Below are 24,316 nucleotides of genomic sequence, written 5' to 3' on the forward strand. Positions count from 1 at the left end.
AAAGGATTTTCAACTAAATATTAAGTCTTATTCACTTTAATCTATTTTAAGTTAATCTGTTCCAATACTTTTGGTCACATGAGAAATGGGTGGGTTCAAACAAAAGGTTATATCTTCTAAGTTGTGTATCAGATCCAGATGTAAATACCTGGAAATAAAAGCTGAAATGTTGATCTTTTGTCTCATATAAATTGTTTGATGTCAAACCCAAATGTTTTCAGTCTACAGAAAAAATAAAGGAATAGTCCTCACTGTTCCAATACTTTTGGAGGGGACTGTATATATATAATATATGTTATAGAGAGAGAGAGAGAGAGAGAGAGAGACTTAAAACAACTTTCCTAATTCACAGCAAACCAGAGGTTAAGTCATATTTATTCTGGTTCATTCCTTTGAGCAGGAATCTGAATAGTGCAATTATTGTATGGGAATGTAATTCCAGACCTGTAATTCATTCAACATGGTGCCCAGAAATTAAATCATGTGGCTGCAAAGCAAGTCGACAGGGTCAAACATGCCATATCAAGAGGCTGTTAACCCATACATCAGTAACATCGCGAGTGTAAATACACAAATATTATAACGCAGCACCCATCCCAACCGCACCCCCAAATTGAGTAATTATTTAACATGGGGGTATGATTAAAGGAATGAGAGATTTCATTTTTCTGTGCAGAATGATTAGAGCTGTTGAATCACAGTTCAATTTAATTAAATTGCTTTTGTGATCCAATTTTTGCTGTGAGTGTCAGAGAGATGGTCTGGCCATTAAAATGTGTGATTGATTGATGAATTTTAATCTTGACTATGGTCAGGTCGACAGAAAGCGAGGGAGATGGAGGAAAAAAGGGGATGATTTTGTTGTGCTTTATAACTTGGCAGATTAAATTATTTGTTCTGCTTTGTAACATTTTGATACAGTGGGTAATTCATCTTGTGGATTTAATGGACATCAAGACTTTGGCTGTGTTGCCACTAAAAAAAAATACAGTTTGCATCTGAAGTGAATATTTTGTTTTAGTAGAACACCATTGCTCTTCATTTACCTATATGTTTTGTAAAATACAGTCTGGATATGCTTACACAAATATTTAGTACTCAATAGTACATGCAGTGCTGGATATCACAGTAAATAATATCATCAAAAGCCTTCATTCAGGGTTTATTGCTATTTCAGCATTTTTAAGTCATGCAGGACGGGAGGCAACATGCCGCCATATTTTCCTCCCCCTATATAGGGCATTCATGCTGGTTTCTCCTCACCAAGGGAAAAGGAAAACATGACCTCTCTCATAAGTCTGACTTGTAAACTAATTAACCAACCCTTCCTGATTGCTAATTCCAACAGTCCACCTCTGCAGAGACAGATGCCTTTTCACCCTTCATCCTGACACCCCTCTTACCTTGTCTAATGGTGTAAAGGGAAGAAACCAGTGAAAGTGATAGAGAAAAGGGAGGGTGCTGGCCTTGGGCAGGACTCGTTCTGAATGCCATCTGCTTTCATTAGATTTTGTTCTCATTTGTCTTCGCTCCATCTCTCTCTCTAACCTCTTAATCCCTGCATTTCCCTCTTCGCATAACAAGACCAATTCTGCACCGTATAAAGTATCTTTGATTTAATACAAGGTCCCTTTGACCAATTAAAGCTGTATTGGTTGGCTTTATTTTTGATGTTCTGCTTGATTTGATTTCAGTTTTATTTTTAATTACACCCGCCCTTGTTGGCAAGGACGGGCTGTTTGTGCAGGCCTTTGGAAGCTTCGGTCAAATGAGGCAGCGGTTTCAGGGCTCAACACTGTGGGTTTATCCAAAACGACTTACAAACGAGGAATACAACAAGTAGTTCATCGTCAAGAGGCAGTAATGAGAAGTGCATGTAATAAAATTTTTCAGACATTGTTTAGAATAGTACAAGCTAGAACAGGGAGATATTAAGAAATAGTGAAAGCATAGATTTCTTTTTTCTTTTTTGTCTTTTTTTTCCTCAGGATTCTTTTAAGTACTGACGGAAGAGATGAGTTTTCAACTGTTTCTTGAATATTGTCAGGGATTTGGTATTCTGGATAGGGTTGGGAAGATCATTCCACCAGCAAGGAACAGTGAATGAAAATGTTGTGGAAAAATAATGTTGTGCCTCTCATTGAAGGTAACACGAGGTGTCGCTTAATTTCCTGTGCTCAGGCTTCTGAAGGGGATGTAAGAGCCGGTGGAGGTACGAGGGTGCAGAGCCCATTGCTGTTCTATATGCAAGCATGATGTGAACAGTAACTTTCAACTAAAGTTGATCAGACTTTAAGGGCACATAGTACGATATGGTGATAATATGCAGCTCATGGGAAAAGAAACCCCTCAACTTTATTCAGAGGCTCACACTGAGCTATACAATTTGGTGCAGATGCTTGTATTTATATGGCCAAAAGGATTAAAATCATTTCATGTAAATCTCTGATATTTTTATACCTGTTTAACAGACTACTAGCGTACCATGTATTAAAATAACCATTGTCACTCTATATCACTCAATAATATCTTAGTATATTCAAATGCTTAGTTTTATGATCAAAGTTCTGCAGTTTGTAATGTGACGGGCAAAACATGCAATGCAATACAGTGATGATAAACGTTCCTCATAGCCTGATGGATCATATTTGACGCTCACATTTTAGCGTGATTTATTTTTGTATTTTTTTTTGTTTTTTCAGTTTTTTTTTTTTTTTTAGTTTTTTTTTTTTATTATTATTATTTTTTTTTAATCATGTTTATAATTTAGAGGTCTTAGAAATGTGTGTGTTACATATGATACAGTAGGCTTTATAGGGTTAAGAAATTAGTAAAAATGACAATGCGGCTGACTTAAAATGAACTCAAAATAGGTTGAAAATTAAAAATCAGACACATAATTACTAGAGGCAGCAATAATAATCAAAAGGTGAACATTGGTTAATAGCGAATTTAATAAATATTTGTTTATTTATTATTCATTAAACTTATTAATAAATGTCCATTTATTTAACATATTAATAAATGTTAATTTCCAACATATTTTGGGTTCATTTTAAGCAAGCAATACAGTAATTTTTAAAGATAGTTGAGTTAAATAAAACTGCCCAGCAGGTTGGGCAAACATTTAACCCAACCACTGTGTTAAAATAACCCATTCGCTGGGTTTGTCAATTTTCAACCCAACTTGGGTTGCTTTTAACCCAGCATTTTTAGAGTGTACCACCAAAACCTAAAAGGCATGTGGACTTTTGACAGATTAGGTTGATTGTAAAATAACACTTTAGATTTGCTCAGCAGCAACTGAGAGCAGGCTGCAGTAAGTGGCCAAATGGTCTGTGTATGACTCCCACAATCCATTGCAGCTTTGAAGTAATTCCCTTTTCACATGGCCATGCCCGCAGGCAAGGTTCTCACACTCAGCTGAGCCAGACACTTTTGTCGGCATTTTCCATCCATTGCCATCCAGTTGTCGTGAACGAGAGGGAAGGGTGCGTGGTGAGTGAGTGAAACCAGAGCAGGAGGGCGTGCAAGCGATGGATGAAGTGATTGTTTAGCATGAAGAAGAGGCAGACGACATTCATCAGCTGCCACATAACCATAAAAAAAGAGCTCGGTTACACATGACACTGAGTGTTTGTAGGTAACAGGTAAAGCCCTTGGGTCTGAGCACTGTGTGCCACATACATCTGTGTTAAGATTCAGACGGGGTTTAGGACTTTGAGTTCTTGATGAATGTGTCTATCTGACCATTCTATTGAGTGAGGCACTAAACTTTTGCTTAGGTGTAGCACATGCACTGATAGCTTAGTGTCCATGAGGAAAGTTGCAAGGGTCATAACCATAGAAAACAGAAGCGAGAAGACTACAGTAAATGGATTCTATGTTCTGTCTCAAAGATCAAGCAATATGCAATTGTGCACACTATTCTTTAAAATGAAAACATGAATAAAACATAAATTTGGGCTTGGGTCGAGTAGAAGGTCTCTAATACCAGCTTGTTTAATTCTAAAAGTCAGAAACCTTTGCCACTGTAAGTCGACTTTGTGGGGGAAAAAAGACAAAAGTGTAGAATATGGTTCCTTTAAATGGATTTTATTATTATTATTATTATTATTATTATTATTTTAACATGTTCTTTGAGGTTATAATGTTTATATTATACATTATAATCACTTATAATGTTATTAAAATTTCTGCACAAAAAACAGTTATATATTTGCAAAAATTATTATTTTCAACTTTCATTCTGGCTCCGTTTCTGAAATTATCAATTTTAGGGCCGTTTCCCCTCAGTCTTGTCAGTAAATGGCATTGTTGTGGTTGGTTAATGCAATCGCATGGAAAAATATCAACCTGTACGTGAGTAAGTGTTTTGAGAATATTATCCATATAAAACTGTAATTTGCTGACAAAGCATTATGAAATTGTTAACTTACGCTTTGCATGCAGCTGCTGTCAGATGCAATACAGTTGGCTGATTCATCAATCAACAAAAGTTTCTTTGCAAACACTCAATTACACTTTCCCTCGCGTACAAAATAATCTGCAGTCAAATGCTCTGAACAAACATAATTTTCGGATGCACATAATGTTCCTTGCGCTGGGGTCCTTCTGAAAGCTGTATAGATGTAAACATGCTGTTTAAACTGGGCACATCAAAGCAGCTGTTCCTTTGCCATTCCATTTGTCTTGTTGTCGGCAGTATCTCAAGCGCATGGTGTACATCAGAAATTGACAGTGCATCTTTATACTGTATCCACTTTAGAGAGTGTCATTGATTATAATGAGTCCTATTTGCTTTTGATTCTCGTGTCCAGTGTAGACAGGTGTCATATCCAAATATATATTGCCTGTGTGATGTCACAAATCACACAGTATCTAAACGATATTCGAAAATACCCTGCTTGTTTACATAAATGCTTATTTTGTACTGAGTATGATTTAAGCTATACAATTTGTAGGATTTTTAATGGCACAAAGACCTCTTGGATGTCAAAAGATCCAGGAAAATTTGATTTCTCATGTCATGACCCCTTTACGGTACTTTGAGAAATGGTGGAAGTGCAGCAGATCTATTTGTTCCATCAGATTAACATTTATGACAAGATTTTATATGTACAGTATGCAGACATGCTTGAAAGAACACCGTGCAAGCTGTCCATAGACACATTTGTTAGCATCAGTTGCATCCTCTAAGTGTCAGAGGTCGAGTCACACACATTTGACTGTTTTTTTTTTTTTTTTTTTTCCTCTGCGGACATTCATGGTCCTCAGCATGACTGTATCTTTCAGAACAGTCTAAATGGAGCTCAGAGAAAAATGAATGAGATAGAGTTGTTTTGTCGATAGAGAAAAGTCTCTTTTCCACCAATTTCCTGGCCAATTTCCTCCAGCTGCATTCTGCTCAGTCTCTGGAGTTGACAAGTATACTCTGAGGCATCTCCCTTGAAGCAGCTACAAAGTGCTATGCTTCATTTCACAATTCATCCTCACTGCTTCAGAGTTATTGTCCTCTTTAGGTTTCAGGCTACATTTGAGTTCTTTCCAATAAGTTATACGATCATGATGCAAATGTTATTTGGTTGAAAAGATGTGCAGGTAAAAAATCGCAACATTACAAGATATGCAGCTCGTTTTCTAAATTGCTGACTAGACAGACACTTGCGCCATTGTCGTTTTTGTATATATTTGTACATAAAGTGTGCATGTATCATTGAATGTATATAGACAGAGACATTGCCACCATTAACATCATAAAGACTTGCAAATTTGTATGAATCCTGTGACAACTGGTCGTTAATGAAATTGACTATTCCATTAATTCAATATTATATCAACCTTAAAGTGTTTGTAGACATTTGTAGTTTTATTTTTATTTATTTATTCATTTTTTTTATAAAGTTGTTTGGATATAAATGGGTTAAAATTTCAGATACTGTAAATACTATGACATTGTACATTTCAATGTCAGTTCACCCAGAAATCTGTATGTGCTAGACTCACATAAGAAATTGAGAAGACATTATAGTTGTTGAGGAGAATAATTAGTGTTCCAAGTTGATCATTACAGTAGTTCAAACTAGTGTTGAAACATCTCAATTGACCCTTCGCAAAGACCCGCCCCCCTTAGTTACTGTTGCTTTGTCCGACAAGCCGTGGCGCTGTCACGCCACACAGAGTGAAAATACATCGCGGATGACAGACAAGACAAAGCAAGTTACTTATGATATTAAACAAAGTCCCAGCTTTCAAACTGTGTAATTTTTTTTTAAGAAATTAAAACAATAAAAAACATTTTGTGGCTCTTTAATGTGTCGTGACAGATTGTTGTAGCGCCTCAGCTCAAGAGGCTAGTAAACCGATCATCTCTTCCTACTAGTTCATTTATAGCATCAAATAAACATGAATGAACATGAGAATGAATGTTGTTTCAAACGCAAAAAGACGTCAGTACACACCATTTATCAAGTCCACCGAGGTTAATCTTCTAACTCCTGACTGCTTTGTCGGACAAAATGGCGGATTCGGCGCTCTGATTGGTTAGATCGCTTGTCAATCAAACTCCCGGCAAAGGGTCAATTACTGTATGTGCCCTTTAGAGCATCATTGTGTACTTGGCACTGTTCTTATATTTGGCACTGCAATATATCCAGCTCCGAGTAAACAAATTATTAGGTTTATATATATATATATATATATATATATATATATATATATATATATATATATATATATATATATATATAATTGATAGGACGGTATAAAAATCACCAGGAAGCAATGGGTAGAAGAGGGCAAAGTGGTTTGAGAATAATCCAAGCTTGATTCGCACTTGGATTGCCAGCACAAAAGCACTATCACACACTTTTTTTTATTTTTATCTCAAACTAGTGCAGGTTTTGTTTGTTTGTTTGTTTGTTTGTTTGTAATACGAATAAAGCCAGCATATCAGACAAAGAACTATTCATGCTAAATGTTAATATTTCAGCTAATAAATGTAAATACCCCATAAACAGGAGGGCAATAAGCAATAGTTGTCTAGAATATGGCTGACCAGTAGGTGATGGCACATACACAAAAAATAGCTTACTTCTGCATTCAAAAAATGAAGTCTTCCTTTCCATTAAAACCAGAATACAGGGGACAAATTTAACATCCTGAGGTAAATGTAACATTACGTGACATAGTTTACAAGCTGGCTTTCATTTCTCGTCACACAGATCATACATGTCAAGCTTTGCGTATGTTTACATTCAGCCTTTTTCCTGGACTCCTGCCTTGGATCACATTATGGCTTGGCAGAGCATTGCGCCAGTTTAACGTTATTATAGCAGACTGACTCACATAAGCTGACACTGACTGATCATGTTGCACGTAGTGTGGTCTCGCCCAATTCATCTGTTTTAAAACAAACTCCCTCCAATTTATCTGCCGCCTCTGAGCCTGGACAGCATGCTTATGCTTTGATAAAGTGTGCTAAGCTAAGAGTTTCCCCATTCATTAGCATTAGTTATTCCCTCTGGTCCGAAACCTGTTCAATATTTACACTAGAGAGGATAAACTGTGTTTTTCTGCAGGGGATGTTGGCTACACTACAGACCAAACGCCAAATGCACCCCACCACATCAACCACGCATCTGGCCCCGTCGCCTCCAGCATCCTTCATGCTGAAATAACCCTCTGAATGGGATTCCGAGGTGGATAGATAATCTCAGTGGGGTAAATATTCATTTGGGTAGTTGAGCCAGTAGTTTGGGACACAGGGAATGAAACTGAAAAAAAGATTTTTTGCGCTGCCATTATTTAGAGTGCGAATGGGGCCGCTCTTTGCCTGAGTCTGCATTCATAAATCTCCTCTTGGCTCCATGAATGTAATCAGGTGCTTTGCAGAGGACACACACTGGCACAACACACTCCATCTCTCTTGTCAACAGCCGAGGCAACTATATGAAGGGGTGTGATGGTGAAACTTGTGCTTTGGATTCAAAGGGGGTGGGGATGGGGGTATAAAGCAGAAGCTTTTAGTGATCTTCTCACTCAGTCATTTTGTAACGCAGCTAAGTATTTTTGCTTGTTTGTTCATTTTTTTGCCATGCCATGTTTTGCAAAAGGAAAAGGACAGAGTTCAAAGAGTGGGCAGCGAGAACAATGATGTGCGTGCCGTATGTGTGTGTTGATCTTTTGAACACACAAATGTAAGCATAGACACTTGCTTTAATGATTGTCAGGGGCCTGAGCTTGAAAAGTACCGTCTGTCTAAACTACAGCACTATGGGTCTTTGACACCTCTTTATTCTCACATCTTCACACGCTGCACAAGGTTTTCTCTCTTTGTTTATTTATCTATTTCTCTCTCTCTTTGTGTCTGTCTTTCTCACTCTCATTCGTTCACCGTCATGCAGCCTAATCACAAATCCATTTGAAGGATTGCTCTGTGTTATTCTGTTGTCTTTTGTTCTTCTTTTGGCAGAATTTGTAAAAGTCTTGCCCTAATATCTATTTTATCTTAAAGGATTAGTTCTCTTTAAAATGAAATTTACCCCAAGATTTACTCACCCTCAAGCCATCCTAGGTGTATGTAACTTTCTTCTTTCTGATGAACACGGTCAGAGTTATATTAATAAATATCCTGAGGCGTCCAAGCTTTATAATGGCAGTGAATGGGGCTCAAGCTCAAGGCGCCAGAAAGCCTTCTGTATTCAGCTTACAAAAAAGTGTAAGTGACGTCACGTTTCCGTAAGTTGAATACGGAAGGCGTAGGATGTAACTTAAGTGTTTTGAACTGCGAGAGGCGTTACACTTTTTTTTTTTTTTTTTTTTTTTGTAAGTTGAATATGGAAGGTGGTCTGGCGGAACTAAATATTTTACTTTAAAATATGGATATTTTTCTTACACAAATGCATCACTTCACTTCAGAAGGCTTTTATTTACCCGCCAGTGCTGTATGGAGTATTTTTATGATGGATGGATGCATATATATATATATATATATATATATATATATATATATATATATATATATATATATATATATATATATACACATATGTGTGTGTGTGTTCATTTTCTCCATGAGCCCCCTTAAGTAGCTTCATTGGCCCATGGCTGAAAACCTGTGATCGAAATTTGTGCTAAAGGAAAAAAGAAACTAAAGTGTAGCATTCTGACCATGTTTCTTTTTGTTTTTGTTTTTTTGTCCTATGTTTTCACCTCTACCTGCTGTTCTGAACGTGTCTCCTGAACGTGCCCTCATACCAAACTCTTCTTAAATAGGTAAGTCCTTTATCTTTAAATTATTCCATCATGCTTTATGTGGCTTATTCCTACTTGAAAACATACTCTATTGTGAGTTCATGAATACTGAGAAACATGTTGATTGAAAAATGTAAACTTTTATTTATTTATTTATTTATTTATTTTCCCCTTATTTTCTCATTGGCTGTTTTTTCTTTTTTTTTTTTTTTTTTTCTTTTTTTATGTTTCACTTATTTTCTTTTAACTTCAATGTTAACTTTATATCAGTTTAAATGTAGCTTACATTTTCTAATCCAAATGTTTCTTGTTTACCTTCTCTTGTTTGCTATTTTTGTGTTCTATATTTGATAGTGCAGCCGCACCAGAATATTGTCTTAAATCTACCTGGATTCATGAATTTTAAGATGTCCAGCAGTCCGTCAGTCCCATTTATTAGAAAAAAAAGTGAAATTAGTTGATCATCTAGGATGAAAGAATGAGAAGAAAGATGCGGGTGTTTGACTCTGTTCAAAGTGTTAGTGATCTGGTCACAGCCTGGATAAATGCAATCTCTCTCTCTCTCTCTCTCTCTGTTTATGTGGACGTCCATCTGTGCTGACACTAACTACATAAGTGACACTTTTTCAGTTGAAATCCACTGCTTAATTTGAGTTTTTTTTTTTTTTTTTTTTTTTTTTTTTTTTTTTGTAGATTTCTTTGGGGGGAAAATTATTAGCATGCTTAAAGAATTCATCATGAATATTTAAAAGATCCATAATTAACACATAAAGAGGCACAAATGTTAAATGTTATAACATCCTCTATAGATGCAGCATTTATAGATGTGCTCCTGACGTGAAGCCTATTCAAAAAATAGGCACCTTAATAATGCTGTGTCGTAAGATTTCTTCTTGGCCAAATTCAAAGGCAGCATTACATATTTCCTTTCTAGACAAGGCAATCACAGAATGCATTGTGCCAAGCTCAGTGGAAGCTAAATCTAAGATGGCAGATGATGTGAGAAAAATGCTGATCATAAATATACCAATTCGCTTAGTAAAGTTTCAAATAAGTCACTTATAACTTTTCATCTCTGTATGTTTATTAATTATGATGCTTATTAATCTGCCAGTATTTAGTTATTTTTAAATACCGACATCTAATTGACAATAAAGATTGAATTTAATTGTCAATAAAATATTACTGACATAGTGTACTGTACATACTGTATGTATTTAGTTCACTTGAGCTGGTTTGTGTACATCTTAGGTTCTGTATATAAAAAGTGCTCTTTAGTATCATCGGTTATTGAAAATCCCATATTGGCAGACCAATAGTTAAATAGGCTTTTTTTTCTGCAGCATTCATTGTCCTTCTCAAAGCAATCAAGATTCCTTATGCTTCCCTTCTAATCCCATTTTTGCGCAGCGTCTTTGATATCCCGTGGGGCAGAGGAATTACTGCGGAAATTACAGCTCTGCAAGGTTTCTTTTTTCATCCTGTCAGAGCAGAGAGTGTTCAGCTGTTCAAACACAGATATCAGGTGGTTTATTTTGTTTTTGTCACTTTGAATCTCATAATCTACCATTTGCACTTAAAGGCGCTGAAGAGATATTCAATGGCCTCATAATAGATAAATCAGCAATATAACCTAAAATATAGCAATTAGCGGAGTCCAGCAGGTATAGAAAGTTGCCTTTGTCAATATTTGTCATATTTATTGTAAATCACATTTCAGCAATAATTATATCTGATGCTTCATTTTCCTAGGGAAAAAAAAAAAAAAAAAAGATTTGTCATGCATGTACTTAATGGCAACTTTTAAAAGCCATGTTCACTGATGACATATACAAAAAGTCATATCCATTGGACCAGTTTTTTTTTTTTTTTTGAGAATATTTTAAAAGATTTTACCTACAATACAAAATATTGAAGAAAAAAATAATAATAATTGCGGAGATTGTGTGTCCTTGAAGTGAATTTATTTCTTGCAAGTAAGAGTCTGTCATGTGAAATTGTAAGAATCTACCTCAAACAGGGCTTATGTTCTGAATATTGCAAATTGAACTGCTAGTTGCTAGGTAACCACACATTCCATCTATCCCATAATTGTACAAAATGAAATATGCTGTGTCTCATTTAATTTAATTTCAAATGCTTTATCCTCCAGAGGACGCATCCTGTGAAGGATGCGGTATACGGAGTGTCCTTAACCTGAATTAAATGAGACGTCCTTTGTAGGACACACGGGCAGGAAAGGAAACAGGAAGTATCACGTTGTTATGCCAACACATTCACGGCAGCGTCGTTGTGCTCCCACAACAGTTAAATGAATCAAAATTATTTGGCGCAATATTTGTTTTGTTATTTAAAGAGAGTGTTAGTAATATGCGCCTATATGCAGGTGCACAACACTAGTGCACTCTGCTTATTATACACACAGGGAAGCGCAGCAGCACACAAACATGTCAAATTAAAAATAAAAGGATTATAATGTAAAAGATTATTATTGTATGCATAAAGATAAAAATGCGCGCTTTAACCTCGCGCACGAGCAGATCCGTTTCCTCACCATAGACGTGTTCAGTTTTTCCGCTTGCAAATTCCGCCTTGTAAATAGCAAATCTGCCATGGCGCGAGCGCAACTGGCTTTTTAAAGGGAATGGGAGACGAGACTCTGGTTGGTTTATTGTGCGTTACGCCCAAAACACACCCATTACTCATTAAGAGAATAGGGGCAACCCTTTCAGACCATTTCGACCATTTTTCCTTAAACTAGCAAAAGTGGATTCGGAAACATCCTAAGTGCACTTGCGCTGTGCGCTTTAGACCATGCGCTTAGATTGTTAAAATAGGGCTCTTTGTGTTTATAATCATGCTCTACCAAAAGATTCTAACTCAGACTTTCAAGATTTCATTTGTGAAGACAATCATGATGAACAAAACGTTACACGTGATCAAAAGAGCTTTAGCTTGGAGTACATTTTAAAGTGCCTCATTATGCTGTTTTAAAAGTTCCTAATTTTGTTTCAGAGGTCTCCTGTAAATGCATCAAAGGTCAAAATGCGCTTTCATTTTCTCATAATATATGTTGCACATCACCACATTTTTCAGTGATTCTCAAAGGACTCGTCTGATGATTCAGTCTCTCTAAATCCCTCCTTTCCGTGAGCCTGCTCTGATTGGCCAGATTACCCAATCTGTTGTAATTGGTCTACCACTTACAGCACCAGTCGGAAACGAAATGACCATTACCATAGCTGAACTTCAGCTCTGGAGGCTTCCTAAAGCTCAGCGATTGTATACACTGTAAAGACAGTAAAGATGGCGTCGATTTTACCGTATCAATCTGAGTGCGAGTCCAATGATGAAACATTGAAAGAACTAGTTATTCAACCCAAACCTCCATCACAAGGACGACTTGAGCAGGACGTTTCTGAGTGATACGCTACTCAGTTTGACTTACGATATGAGATGTTGCAATGGTAATCGCGGAGACCTCCACAATAACTACATATTATGACCACCCAGTAGAAAATATAAACATCAATAAATAATCATACTTACAGGTTGTGATTCTGAGGAGCAAGTTAGACCAAATAAAGTGGGGACTGTCCCATCTTTAATGGAGTTTTGTAAATCCCATTTAGACCTCACGGAGATTTGAGAAGCAATCGTCAAAAGGTTATACTGCTATTGTATCACTATGGTAATTTTAACCACTGAGTCTTCACATCCTCAATTTTTAGAAGTGTTTACAAAGAGAACTTGATTTTGCAGAGCCAAAAACAGCATCTTCTTGACATGTGCACACAACACGAACCAGCTATGGTGTTTGAGGGTGGGTCAGACGTTATTTGAATTTCTGACAACTCGTTTAGGCTGTTGAGAGTCTTTTTTTTTTTTTTTTTTGAGAGAGAGAGAGACAATAACTTTATTTATTGTGCACTTTGGGCTTCACAACTTTGCAGTTTGTTTACATTCACAGGCAGCTACATTACACAGTGCTTGAAAGGTAATATTCGAAAAAGCATAATAGGGGGACTTTAAGTTGTTTGTTGTTTACATTATGTCACTGATTATATCTGGGCGCAGTGCATTTATATAGCTTAGGCACAAATACAGAAGGAGAGAGAAATAGAGACAGAGAAAAGCAAAGCATTAATATGCCCTGATCTCTGCAGTGCTGTAACCTCCTCCTGTGCTCTCTCCCGCATGCTAATCATCAAAGTGCTCTCAGGTAGCTCTGTCTCTCAAGGGTTACTGGGAAAAGTCACTGTCAGGGTCAGCAAATAAGTACCTCTGTTTTCTCATATTTCAGATATTTTTTTCACATATCTGCATAAATGGAGAACAGCGAGCTGTGTGCTGGGTGTGATCCATGAGATATTCCGCTAACTTGCAGAAAATAACAATCGGCATTGTTTCCACCCTACGACTGTGCGCTCGGTGCAGTGCCACAAATGTGAGAGCAGATGTTGCTGAACATTAGCCTGAAGCATTACCATTCAGCCATATGATATCTGACTTCAGCAGCGCATTATTCATTAATGTAATGCTGAGGATGTTTACATTGGTTATGACTTAAATTGCAACTGCATTAGCCTCTTTTTTGCCGTCATGTATTGTTTCATAGAGCATGTTGACGTGTATGTCCTCTTCCCACTCACTTCAGTGTCTCTGCATCTGTAAATAAAGACATGGGTGTCTATATCTGTTTAAATGAGCATTACAAGCCATGCAAATTAGTCTTATCTGACACTCTATACATTTAGTATATATAGCTATTTTAATGATTTGGTTACATTTGGAAAATGGCACAAAGCCCCTGCGGCGATGCTTAATGTGACGCCATTGATGCAGATGCACATATAAGAATGATGACGTTCATGATGATGTTGGTAATTATAATGATGAGTTGGAGGATGATAAAATCATCTTTGCTCAGTTTACTCATATTCCAATAAAAACAAGTTCTTCACTACAACTTTATTTTGCAAATAATAAGGATGATATCGACTTGAATACATTTATGAGTCACCGAGGGAACCAACAGTCAATTCTTGTGCAGATTCCTAATGTCCTCTTCTAGAGTCCCGGTCAGTCTTATGCATCTTGGCAGGATATCTGTTTATGTGTGGGTGTTTTATTATGCGAGACCAGAGGCAGGGAATGGCACACAGGGGCATTCAATCAACACTGAGAGACAGCAAGCAAGGTTAATTAATTTGTTAAGCATCTGGTGCTCTATCAAGAGGCTCTGATGAAATATCTGGATTTTTATGTATGCCGATACCGTGACACTTAATCTAGTTTTCCCATATCACCGACCTTCTATGAATTTATGCAAGGCGTTCCTTATTTCTTATGAAATGCAGTCTGTTTGTGTGATACTCGAGGAAACTTGGAAAACGTGGTCTGGTTTTTTAGGTTTTTGAAAACTAGATATACAGGACTGAGATGCCCTGTGCAATGCTTCTGTTGTTTAAAGTATACATTGTCTCTCAGATGTTCCTGAATGAAAATAGACAGAAATGAAACAATTGTTGACATACAGCAAGAGTATAGAGATATTAAATTAACGTGAATCACTTAACTTAGGTAATTTGTCCCCTGAGTATTTTGTTGAGAAATAGTGTTGGTTCATTTTAAAATATCTGCTTTTTGATTGAATACTGTATTTGTGTTACTTGAATAACAAAGTTAACTTAAAGTATATTAAAAATATATTTTATCTAGTTGCCAAGGAAACATTTCTCATTATCATTTAGTTTATTTATTAAAAATTAATAAAAGCCATATCGACATAAACAATGACACACAACAAAATTAGTGAAACTAAAATGAAAATAAAAAAATATAAAAATAAAAACTAATTCAAAATATTAATAAAAACAAACATTAATAAAATCTCAATGATACTGAAATAACATTGTTCTGAGCCTAGTTTGTGATGTAGTTCTCTTCTAATTTTATATACCAGGGACATTGTCTTTCCTATATGATATAGACTTGTAATGTTGCAGTCAGTCAAACAGTTTGATTTTATGTACACACTTAAGTCTGTGATGCTATCTTGTTCTGATATTCTTTACCCACATGATATGCATAGATTGAGAATTTGTTTTACTTCTATAGGTATTTGTAGCATCCCATTATCTTGCTTTGTTTACCAGTGTTGACCCCGCTCAACTCAGTTCTGTACAACATGTAAACACACTAAAACCCTCAGTAGTCACTTGAGAGCTTCATATTCAGCTGCTATTTGCATGTAACACACACACACACACACACACACACGGTCGCTCAGGCTAAGAAGGTCAAAAGCTAATGTCTTGTCCCGTACCACTTGGCACAACTGCCTCCCCACTGATCCGAGGGCTTGTGCCTTTTCTCTCTGTTTGAATCCATGTCGTAGTGATCGACCATTGCATGTCTTTCTCTCGCTCTCCCTGCTTGATAGTGCTGGGCATATAGCCAAGTGCTCCCCACACTAATTAGCCATAAACCAAACACACACCCCCACCCCCCCCCATTTTTTTATTTTTTTTTTCTGTCAACACCAACACAAGATTTTTGTTTGTTTGTCTGAAAAAGCATCAGGCAAGAAAGTCTGTAATTGGCTAAAAGCTATCCGAATTGATCTGCCTCAAACCTCATCAATAACGGTATTAATTATTAGAGTTAATTGTCAGAGCAGTAACTCTAGTTGGAGTTGGCCGAGGGGTTTGTAAGCAGCATAAGTAGGAGGAGAGAGATTCAGATTAAACAAAACCGCCACTTCAAATATTAATTTGCTCCTTGAGAAGAAAAATAGAAAATAATAATAATTAAGGGAAAGGGGAATTCAAAACAACTCCCAGCAGTGCTAAGATGAAATGACAAACATGCAATATTGATACAAGGCTAGAATGGCTAAAAATAGGCCACAGAAGTACTTTGATTGGAGCAGGGCTTAAAATCGTTGAGTGTTAGAGAAGAGAAGGGTGAATGAAATCAAACAACTCACTCTATGTCTCCATTGTTTTCCCTGCTACCTCAATGCTGGTACGGTTAACAGCTATTGTTAGTGAATGACATGTTTTGTTACCCTCAATTCAACCACCTGTTTTGAGAAAGGGGATCGTGAATAGCTACAATTTCCTTTCTTCTTCTTTTTTTTTTATGTCCCCGGCCATACAAGGAACAATGCCATCATTTCATTGTTGTTTTGATGCTAGAAATCTGCCACTCAGTCAAATAGAGATTTGTTTGTTTGTTTGCTTTTTTTTTTCTTTTTTTTTAATACTCTCCAGAGGATTCATTAAAAAGCCAACCACACATTGGAGTGTACATATTTAGGGGGTTGATTCAAAAAATGCAAGGAAATGAAAAAAAAGGGGGTAGTCCAAGGAGTGTCAGACCAGAAGTTTTGAATAATGCATCAGCATCTTCAAAACATCTTCTTTGACAGAAAATAAGCATAAACAGAAAAATAATAATAATAATAATAATAATAAACAGCATGACTAGATTAATCAGAAAAGGGCAAAGCGTGTCACAATGCTTATCATTTACAACAGTAGGAATACATTTTATTGGTTTAGCTTGGCTTAGCTTCATATACGCATCAAATACAGTGCTGAAAATAGAACAGTTTCATATCAAGTATTAAAGGATTCAAAGGGGGTGGGACTTTGGAATCCATAATAAAACTGTTTAATTTGATTGTAAAAATATTTACTCAGCCTTACATTTTCCCTTTAAGGCATATCCCAGTCATTTATGACAAATTAATATAACTTCACACATGCAGCTGGCCAGAACAAACTCTATTCCACCTTTTCAGGAGAGGGTACAAAAAAAAAAAAAAAACACTTAAATAGTCAAATGTAAATGCATACACGTACACTCTTACACACACATTCACACACAAACATACATTTAGTACCTCACTCACAGCATCTTCACAGTGGCATGTCCCCTATGCTTAATAAACAAATCTATTATTATAACAGCCAAGTGAGTGAGGTGACAACACAGTCAATGCAAAGTGAGATCTCCCTTATTTATAACCAGCCTGCTTTTGATGTTTAGTCCAGATACTTTACTATGTGGCAGTAATCCTGAGCTGAGCTTAGAGAATGCATATAGACAAGCAACAGGCATATACACGAACACACACAAAGCCTGGGCAAGAAAAAATTCAAAGGCTTGTTTGCTGCGGTATCTTGTCTTCCTCTGCTGCTGGTGTGAACACTAGGGAGCAGCCTGTACCTTCTCTCAGGAGCCCTGTGCTTTCACCAGCTCAGTAGCCACTGATGCGGGATGCACACAATCTAACAATCCCTGACTGATTGTTAGATTGATCACTCACACAATAACAACGGGTGACCACAGGGCGTCTTTTAAAGTAATGTCACATTTAAACAGAAATCCACAATGAAATATACATCTTGAATCAGCTAAACTTTTTTTTTTGGAAAAACAAAATAAACAAACAAACAAACAAAAAAAACATGGATTGTTAATCACCCATTTCAAGTACATTTAAATTTAAATGTTTAAGGCCTCCTCTCACTCTGATTTTTAAACCCTCGGTCGAGGCGCTTTGTACGTCTTGTCTCTGAAGTCTGTGGAAGCAGTGAAGGAATTAAGGTCTTACACACTCCTTGTCTTGTTTATTTGCACAGCACACAAATGTTTGACTTTATCATGTGAGATTTGATCAAACCACGTCAGCCTGTTTTGTTTTTGCTAGTTTGCTTAATCTATTCAGGATAGGTACAAGGGGGGCAACTGCAACAGCCATAGCAATCAAGCTTTGCACAGTGATTATATCTCGGGGAGAGACGAGGAGATCTGAATCTTAGACTGAGGCTTAACATTTCAAATGAAGTGAAGCGCTCCCAATAGCCCTGCTTATTTACATCCTGCAATACTGCAGAGCTCTCTGAACATTTTTTTTTTCTTTTTTTCCCAGGATCACAGACAAAAAAGCAACCCTCCAACTCACCTGCAATAATGAGTACTGTGAATTGCAATTCATTTATTTAAACATTTGTATTTTCCTCTTTTTTTTTTCTCCATAGATTACAAAAGAAATAGGATAACATCTTGCATTTTTATCCCTACTCTTGCATTTCTGCTGTTAACATATTTTACATAGAATCTTTTATTTCTTTAAGGGTTTCTTTGTTTTGTTGTTTTCCTCTCGAATTTTGGATGTTCTTATGTTTGTTCCCATGGTAAAAATGTTGTTGTGGATGTCCTTGGTAGCTTTAGAGAGTCCTATAATATCCTGAAGTAGAAAGACACATTAAAGCTCAAATATCCACTCTTCACAAGAGAAGCCAGGACAGGTCAGCATAATTATTCCACATCTTTTGCATCAAGTACAGAGGTTTCACAGTCCGATTATCCCACAAAGCTTTGAGGCTGTTGAAATCAGCACTAAATCCCTGTTTTCAGTCTATTTGCCCTCCAGAAATGTAGCTTTCTCCTGAGAGCAGCGAAATGAGGTGCCAAGTTAAAGTATGTTCCATATCCATCCATACATTGAAACCATTGACTTTTACAAAACAACATGGGTGGAATATCACACCTCACACTCTCGAGATGTCTGCTGCTGGCACGTGCAAGAGCCGTACTCGTTGATGATGACAAGTGCCCCCTCAATATGGTTGGGTTTGTAGTCAACGTAGTACTCAGATGCAGACGTAGTAGCCATCTGTTGCATGGTCTGCTTCTGCTTCTGCTTGCGACGCTGGCTGGTGAAGCACTGCCTCAATTGCCTGATGCCCGCTGGGAAACATTTCCAGGACACATAGAGCATGAGGACCATGATCAGGAAAGAGAAAATGAGGGCCATGGTGCCTGTCACAACTTTGTGAATCTGCATGGTGCTCTCCAGGTCATCAGTGGATGCAGTCACTGTTAAGGAGTTGGTCACCACTTCCCCACCCTCCATGTCCTGCAGGTCGTATGTATTTCTCGTTGGGCCATCATATATGAAGCCTCTGGCCCGGTTTCTGGTGACAGTGAATGACTGTGTGGTTGCTTCCACATTGTCCTCGCACAACTGGAAAGCATAGACGGCGTCCAGAATGTCCTCACCCTGTGCAATGTCCGGGCTGGCGCACAACAGGCCACTGTCACGTTGTCCCTGGAAGTTGCTAAGCCAGGAAGCCAAGGCACAGACATTCCTGCTGCATTCCCAGTCATTCCCCGTCAGAGAGATGCTGCTCAAGGATGTCCATGAGTCCAAAATCCGCTGATCTATGTAAGTCAGTTTATTAGAGTCCAGCATAAGGGTGTTAAGGTTGGGCACACTCTCAAAAACATGTGGCTCAATGTACTCAATCTCATTGTTGGAGAAGTCAATTTTCTCCAAGTGGTCCCAGGTCCATTCAAGGGTGCTGACCACAATGTTGGCCTTATTGTTTCGCATGTAGAGGGTCCGCAGGGATATGAGGCGGGGGAAATGGGCCAGATTGACTTTCACCAACTCGTTGTGCTCCAGATGCAACTCAGTGAGCTTGAAGAGTCCGGCAAATGAATTACGTGCCAGGCTCTGCAGCTGGTTGTAACCCAGATCCAGGAATTGCATGCTCCTGCAATCCTGGAAAATCCGCACAGGGATGAATTTAAGGGCATTGTAGCGCAAATGTAAATTGGTAAGCTTCCTAAGGCCATGGAAAAGGTCTGGCTCCAAGGACTGAAGTCTGTTATAGGATAAATCCAATATTCGCAGGTTGGGCAGAGGTCTAAAGGTCCCGTTGGGCAGGCTCTCTATCCGATTGGTGCTCAGATCCAACTCTTTAACCCTTCGCAGCCTTTCAAAGGCGCTCTCCTCCACAATCTCAATATTGTTATGATCCAAGTAGAGCCAGGTAAGCTGCGACAGGCCCACAAAGTTCCCCTCCCGCAGCTCAGAGATATTATTTTCGCGCAGGGACAAACCAATGGCGCTGCTCAGGTTTTGGGGGATGTCGGTCAGGTTGAGCCCCTCACAATACAACAGCTTGTTGTCGCATCGGCACGGCCTCGGACAGCTCCCTCCCACCAAAGGAACTATTTTCAGAACAATGCCCAGGGAGCACAGAATCAGCCCAGGGGGCTTCCTTAGTGGCCACTTTAGGTACAGACCAATTAGGAGGAAATCCATTAGCATGAATATCCTGCAGTGTCGTAGAGAAAAAGTCCATTGAATCTTTCAGATCTTGGTCATATTGGATTTTGTGATTTGTAACTCCCCAAGTCTTTCAGTTGATACGTATTTTTAGAGAATATGGATGGTGATTTGTTACTTAAAAATTCAAGAAATCCTGCCACATTGAAAGGAGAAGAGCGACGGCAAATAAACGACAAGTCACTTTGCTCATGTTAGATCAGAGAAAGGAAAAGAGAGACAGGGAGGTAAAAAAAAAAAAGCACTCCTTGAGAATCAATCTCACATGAAAGGATGCCTACTCACCCCTTTCCAGAGGCTGACAACCTCTATTCAGTTGATCCCTTTGTGCCGACACTAATTATGTGCGAAACTAAAAAAGACCCCAGTGTGGTACAAATTCAGCCCCCCCTCCTTTTCATCGGACACCAGATCCTGGCAGACTTACAATGTCTTAGTTCTCCTCGTGTGAAAGAGCCAAAAAGAGAACGAATCCAAGTGGCATTCAGCAGACTGGGAGGAAGTGCAAGTTTCCCGGACTGCATGCATGAGCGCTGTCCTCTCTCCGCCGTTGCTCTGCATTGACTGCTGCGCCGATCTGTGGGAGAGATGAGCGGGGGAAAAATGCGCACGAAGGAGGGAATAATCCACTCCAAACTCTCACTCTCCCTCTCTTTCCTCCCTTCTCATCAAAGACTCCCGATTTGTCGTCGCAAATCACCATCCATAACCTAAAGTGATCACTGACCTGCACAATGTACATTGAGTGAAGCTCGTTGGCATTCTGTCAGTGGTCGTTTCTTCACAATTATACACATTCAAAAGCTGTGTGATCTGCATCATATAGCTCTCTTTTTCCTTTGCTTTTTTTAATTGTTTGTATAGTGATATCCAAAGATCAATGATGATACTGTTTCTAGTAAGACTCAAATCTTCAGCGAGGTCTTCTTTGTATGAAGCTCATTTCCAGCGGGCTGCGGAGGCTGTAGATGCTGAGGCTGAAGGCAGGCACGGTGTACGGGGAGGAGAGAGATGCTCGATCCCTTGCAGCAGACTAGTGCACTGGCAGTGCATGCAGAAACACCTTCTGTTCACTGAGTGTCGTAAGCCACTCACAATTCAGACCAGGCGCTCTCTCTCTATCTCTCCCTCCCTCCCTCCCTCCCTCCCTCCCTCCCTCCCTCCACCTCCTCCTGGTGCTCTTCTGCTCACCCTTTTTTTTCTTCAATGTGCGCTCTCTCTTTTTCTTTCTTTCCTTCTCTCTTTCTCTCTCCCTCTCTTTTCTCTGTGCCTGAGACAATTTGATATTTAAGAGAGGCTGGGCTTAAACTATGGTTTAAATGAAGCACACAACTGAAACATTACAAATCCCCCCCCCCCCAATCTCTCCCTCCTTAAATGAATTGGAACACGCCATCTATCTGCCAACGTCTACTGTTATTAGTATGTGGTTTGCTTATTATTGCAGATTAATATCCTTCTAATGACTTAAACAGTTTGTCAATTCCCTGTGGTTTTGATCTGTTAAAAGTCTTGCGTAAACGAGGAATTATTTTTTAAAATTAATTTATTTTTTATCTGTTATTCAGCACAGCGCATGGTTACCGGTGGCCAGCACTCTGCTTACTCAATAGAAAATTTAATAAATGTGTATCTGTTCTTTCTTTCTTTCTTTCTTTCTTTCTTTCTTTCTTTCTTTCTTTCTTTCTTTCTTTCTTTCTTTCTTTCTTTCTTTCTTTCTTATTTATGTTTTTTTAAAACAATTTGTTTTTATTAGGTTTTTAATTAACTCAGTATATATGATAGTGTATATATTGAATAAATATATATGATACTGTTAACTGTATGTATGATGCAGTTGTTTCCTACTATATATATATATATATATATATATATATATATATATATATATATATATATATATATATATATATATATATGGCATTGACAGGATAGGCATTCAGCTTTCATAAATCTAGATTTATATTATTGATTCTTTTTGGAGGCTTGATAAATAACAGCATGTCACTGTGAGTTTCAATGGCTAGGTACTCTCACTAGCCAATGAGCTATCCTAGACCAATACTGATACGGTCTCTGAGCGAGATGAATGTGGGTTTTTTTGCCAGTCTCCAATCGGACCATCAGAGTGAGTTCAAAATGGCATTGTAGTGTAAGCATTGCCTTTTCAGGCTGTTAGGTTGCTGAAAAATGAGCTTGTGCGCAGCGAGCATGGTAATGGCATCCCGCGCCATACAGTATGTCATTGCAGTTAGCTGGTGGTACACGTAAGCTCAGATATAGTCCAGGGCAAGGCGACTCCTCTCTCCTCCCCCTCACGCCCCCGTCGCACCCTCACACGCCCTCATTGGCCTAATTCTGAACCCGAACCGCTACATTTACATTTCATAATGCCGCCTGCCCAGGCTTGTTTATCACAGCCATTTCAAGTCCCGCCATCCAGTTGGAATACAGATATCATCTGTTGCCACTTAGCCAGGCTTACATAAATATTCTGCTCAGGAGCCTTGTTGCAGTGCACCGCGGAATGCAGTCCCCAGGCTTGTCATTTCATTCCGATTAATTTTCAAGGACAATGAGCTGTGACGATCCTGTACATGAAGCTAGCATGCGTCTGTTGGTTTGCCTGCTTTTTGATGGCTGCCATAATTTTAAGATCAGCCTTTTCCTTTGCTTAGCACACTGTGAAATATGAATTAATCTCATGTTGAAAATATGCCACACATAGTCTGCTTAGTCCGCTAATTGGCGCAGGAGTCTGCAAACAAGGGCAAGTGAACAGCATCTGCTCGGATTACCTTAACTCATGACTAAAACTCCTACGCCTTGAGGGAAAAAGCACACTAAGGTTTTTTTTCTTCTTCTTTTTTCTCAGCATTGACTTGAGAGAAACACGGGGTTATTGGACCAACCTCAGCCTGAATTTGGGGTAAAATCAACAGATCTTAGATTAGCTGACAGGACAGCAACTATTCTGAGCACATCGAACTTGTACCCCATCATATCTTAAAAAATAAATCTAAGAAAAATTTAAATTTGCTTTCTATTCTCCAGGTGATTATATAAAATAGCTTTTCTCTCCTGTTTCATTGCATTCTGCCTCAAATCTATTACTTCTTTGTTACCTAAATGCTCAGCAAAGATCTGACAGAGAAATGGATGTGTTGAGCTCTACAGGCGGAAGGAAAAAGCCTGCGACCATGGCCATCCTAAAGCCTGATCTGTCTCTCCTCCACCTTGCCCATCGCTCTTTAGCTGTAATAAATGGGTGCACCATCAGCTAATGACTTGGTGCCCAGTAATGACTTGACACAGTGATGAGGAAATGTGAGAATCCAAACCTTTCTTTATAGTGACTCTGAAGCACTTTGGCTAGAGAGAGCATAGGCCCCAGATGTGGTTCCAACATTTCTCTCACTTTTAAAGGAATGGTTCATCCAAAATTAAATAAATGAAAAATTATGCCATCATCTACTCACCCATATTTTGTTATCTTCCAAGCTGAAGAATTGATGCAAACCACCATAAAAGAAAGATTGGTCCACATGAGTTATGTGCTATATTTAAAGTTTTCTGGAGGCATTTGATGGCTTTTGTAATGAAAAGACCGAATCATTGATCCTGATTTGAACTCAAAATAGTCAATGTTTTAATTTTATTTTAAAATTTTAAAACTAAATTTAATTAAAAAAAAATACGTTTTTTATTTGGTTTATTGGGTTGACTGTATTCGTCGTCATTGACTGTATTCGTCCAGTTCGGGATGAATAAATGTTCCGTTACACTCCTAGACAATAAGTCTTATGGGGTTAGAATAACATAAAAGTCATATTTTCATTTTTGGAATGTAATTATAGAAATAAATGCATTTAAGAGCAAGGTGTAATTAAAATGTTACTGTGAGATTGT

The 24,316-nt window shown here is 38.1% G+C and overlaps 2 protein-coding genes across 3 annotated transcripts in view; one reads left to right on the top strand and one right to left on the bottom strand.

The window, feature by feature from the left end:
* The window catches only part of LOC125272053 (catenin alpha-2-like), a 453,892-nt gene that overhangs the window by 380,017 nt on the left and 49,559 nt on the right, over positions 1-24,316 (top strand). The window lies entirely within an intron of this gene.
* lrrtm1 (leucine rich repeat transmembrane neuronal 1) lies at positions 16,488-21,497 on the bottom strand. The gene has a single exon (XM_048196613.1). It carries the CDS (start codon positions 20,387-20,389, stop codon positions 18,815-18,817), a length of 1,575 nt encoding a protein of 524 aa, XP_048052570.1. The 5' UTR covers positions 20,390-21,497; the 3' UTR covers positions 16,488-18,814.

The sequence above is a fragment of the Megalobrama amblycephala genome, linkage group LG7 (assembly GCF_018812025.1).
Source record: "Megalobrama amblycephala isolate DHTTF-2021 linkage group LG7, ASM1881202v1, whole genome shotgun sequence".
In the NCBI taxonomy this organism is placed as follows: Eukaryota; Metazoa; Chordata; class Actinopteri; order Cypriniformes; family Xenocyprididae; genus Megalobrama; species Megalobrama amblycephala.

Coding starts and splice junctions, on each gene's coding strand:
- lrrtm1 (XM_048196613.1), bottom strand. CDS start 20,389: ATGCTAATGGATTTCCTCCTAATTGGTCTGTACCTAAAGTGGCCACTA.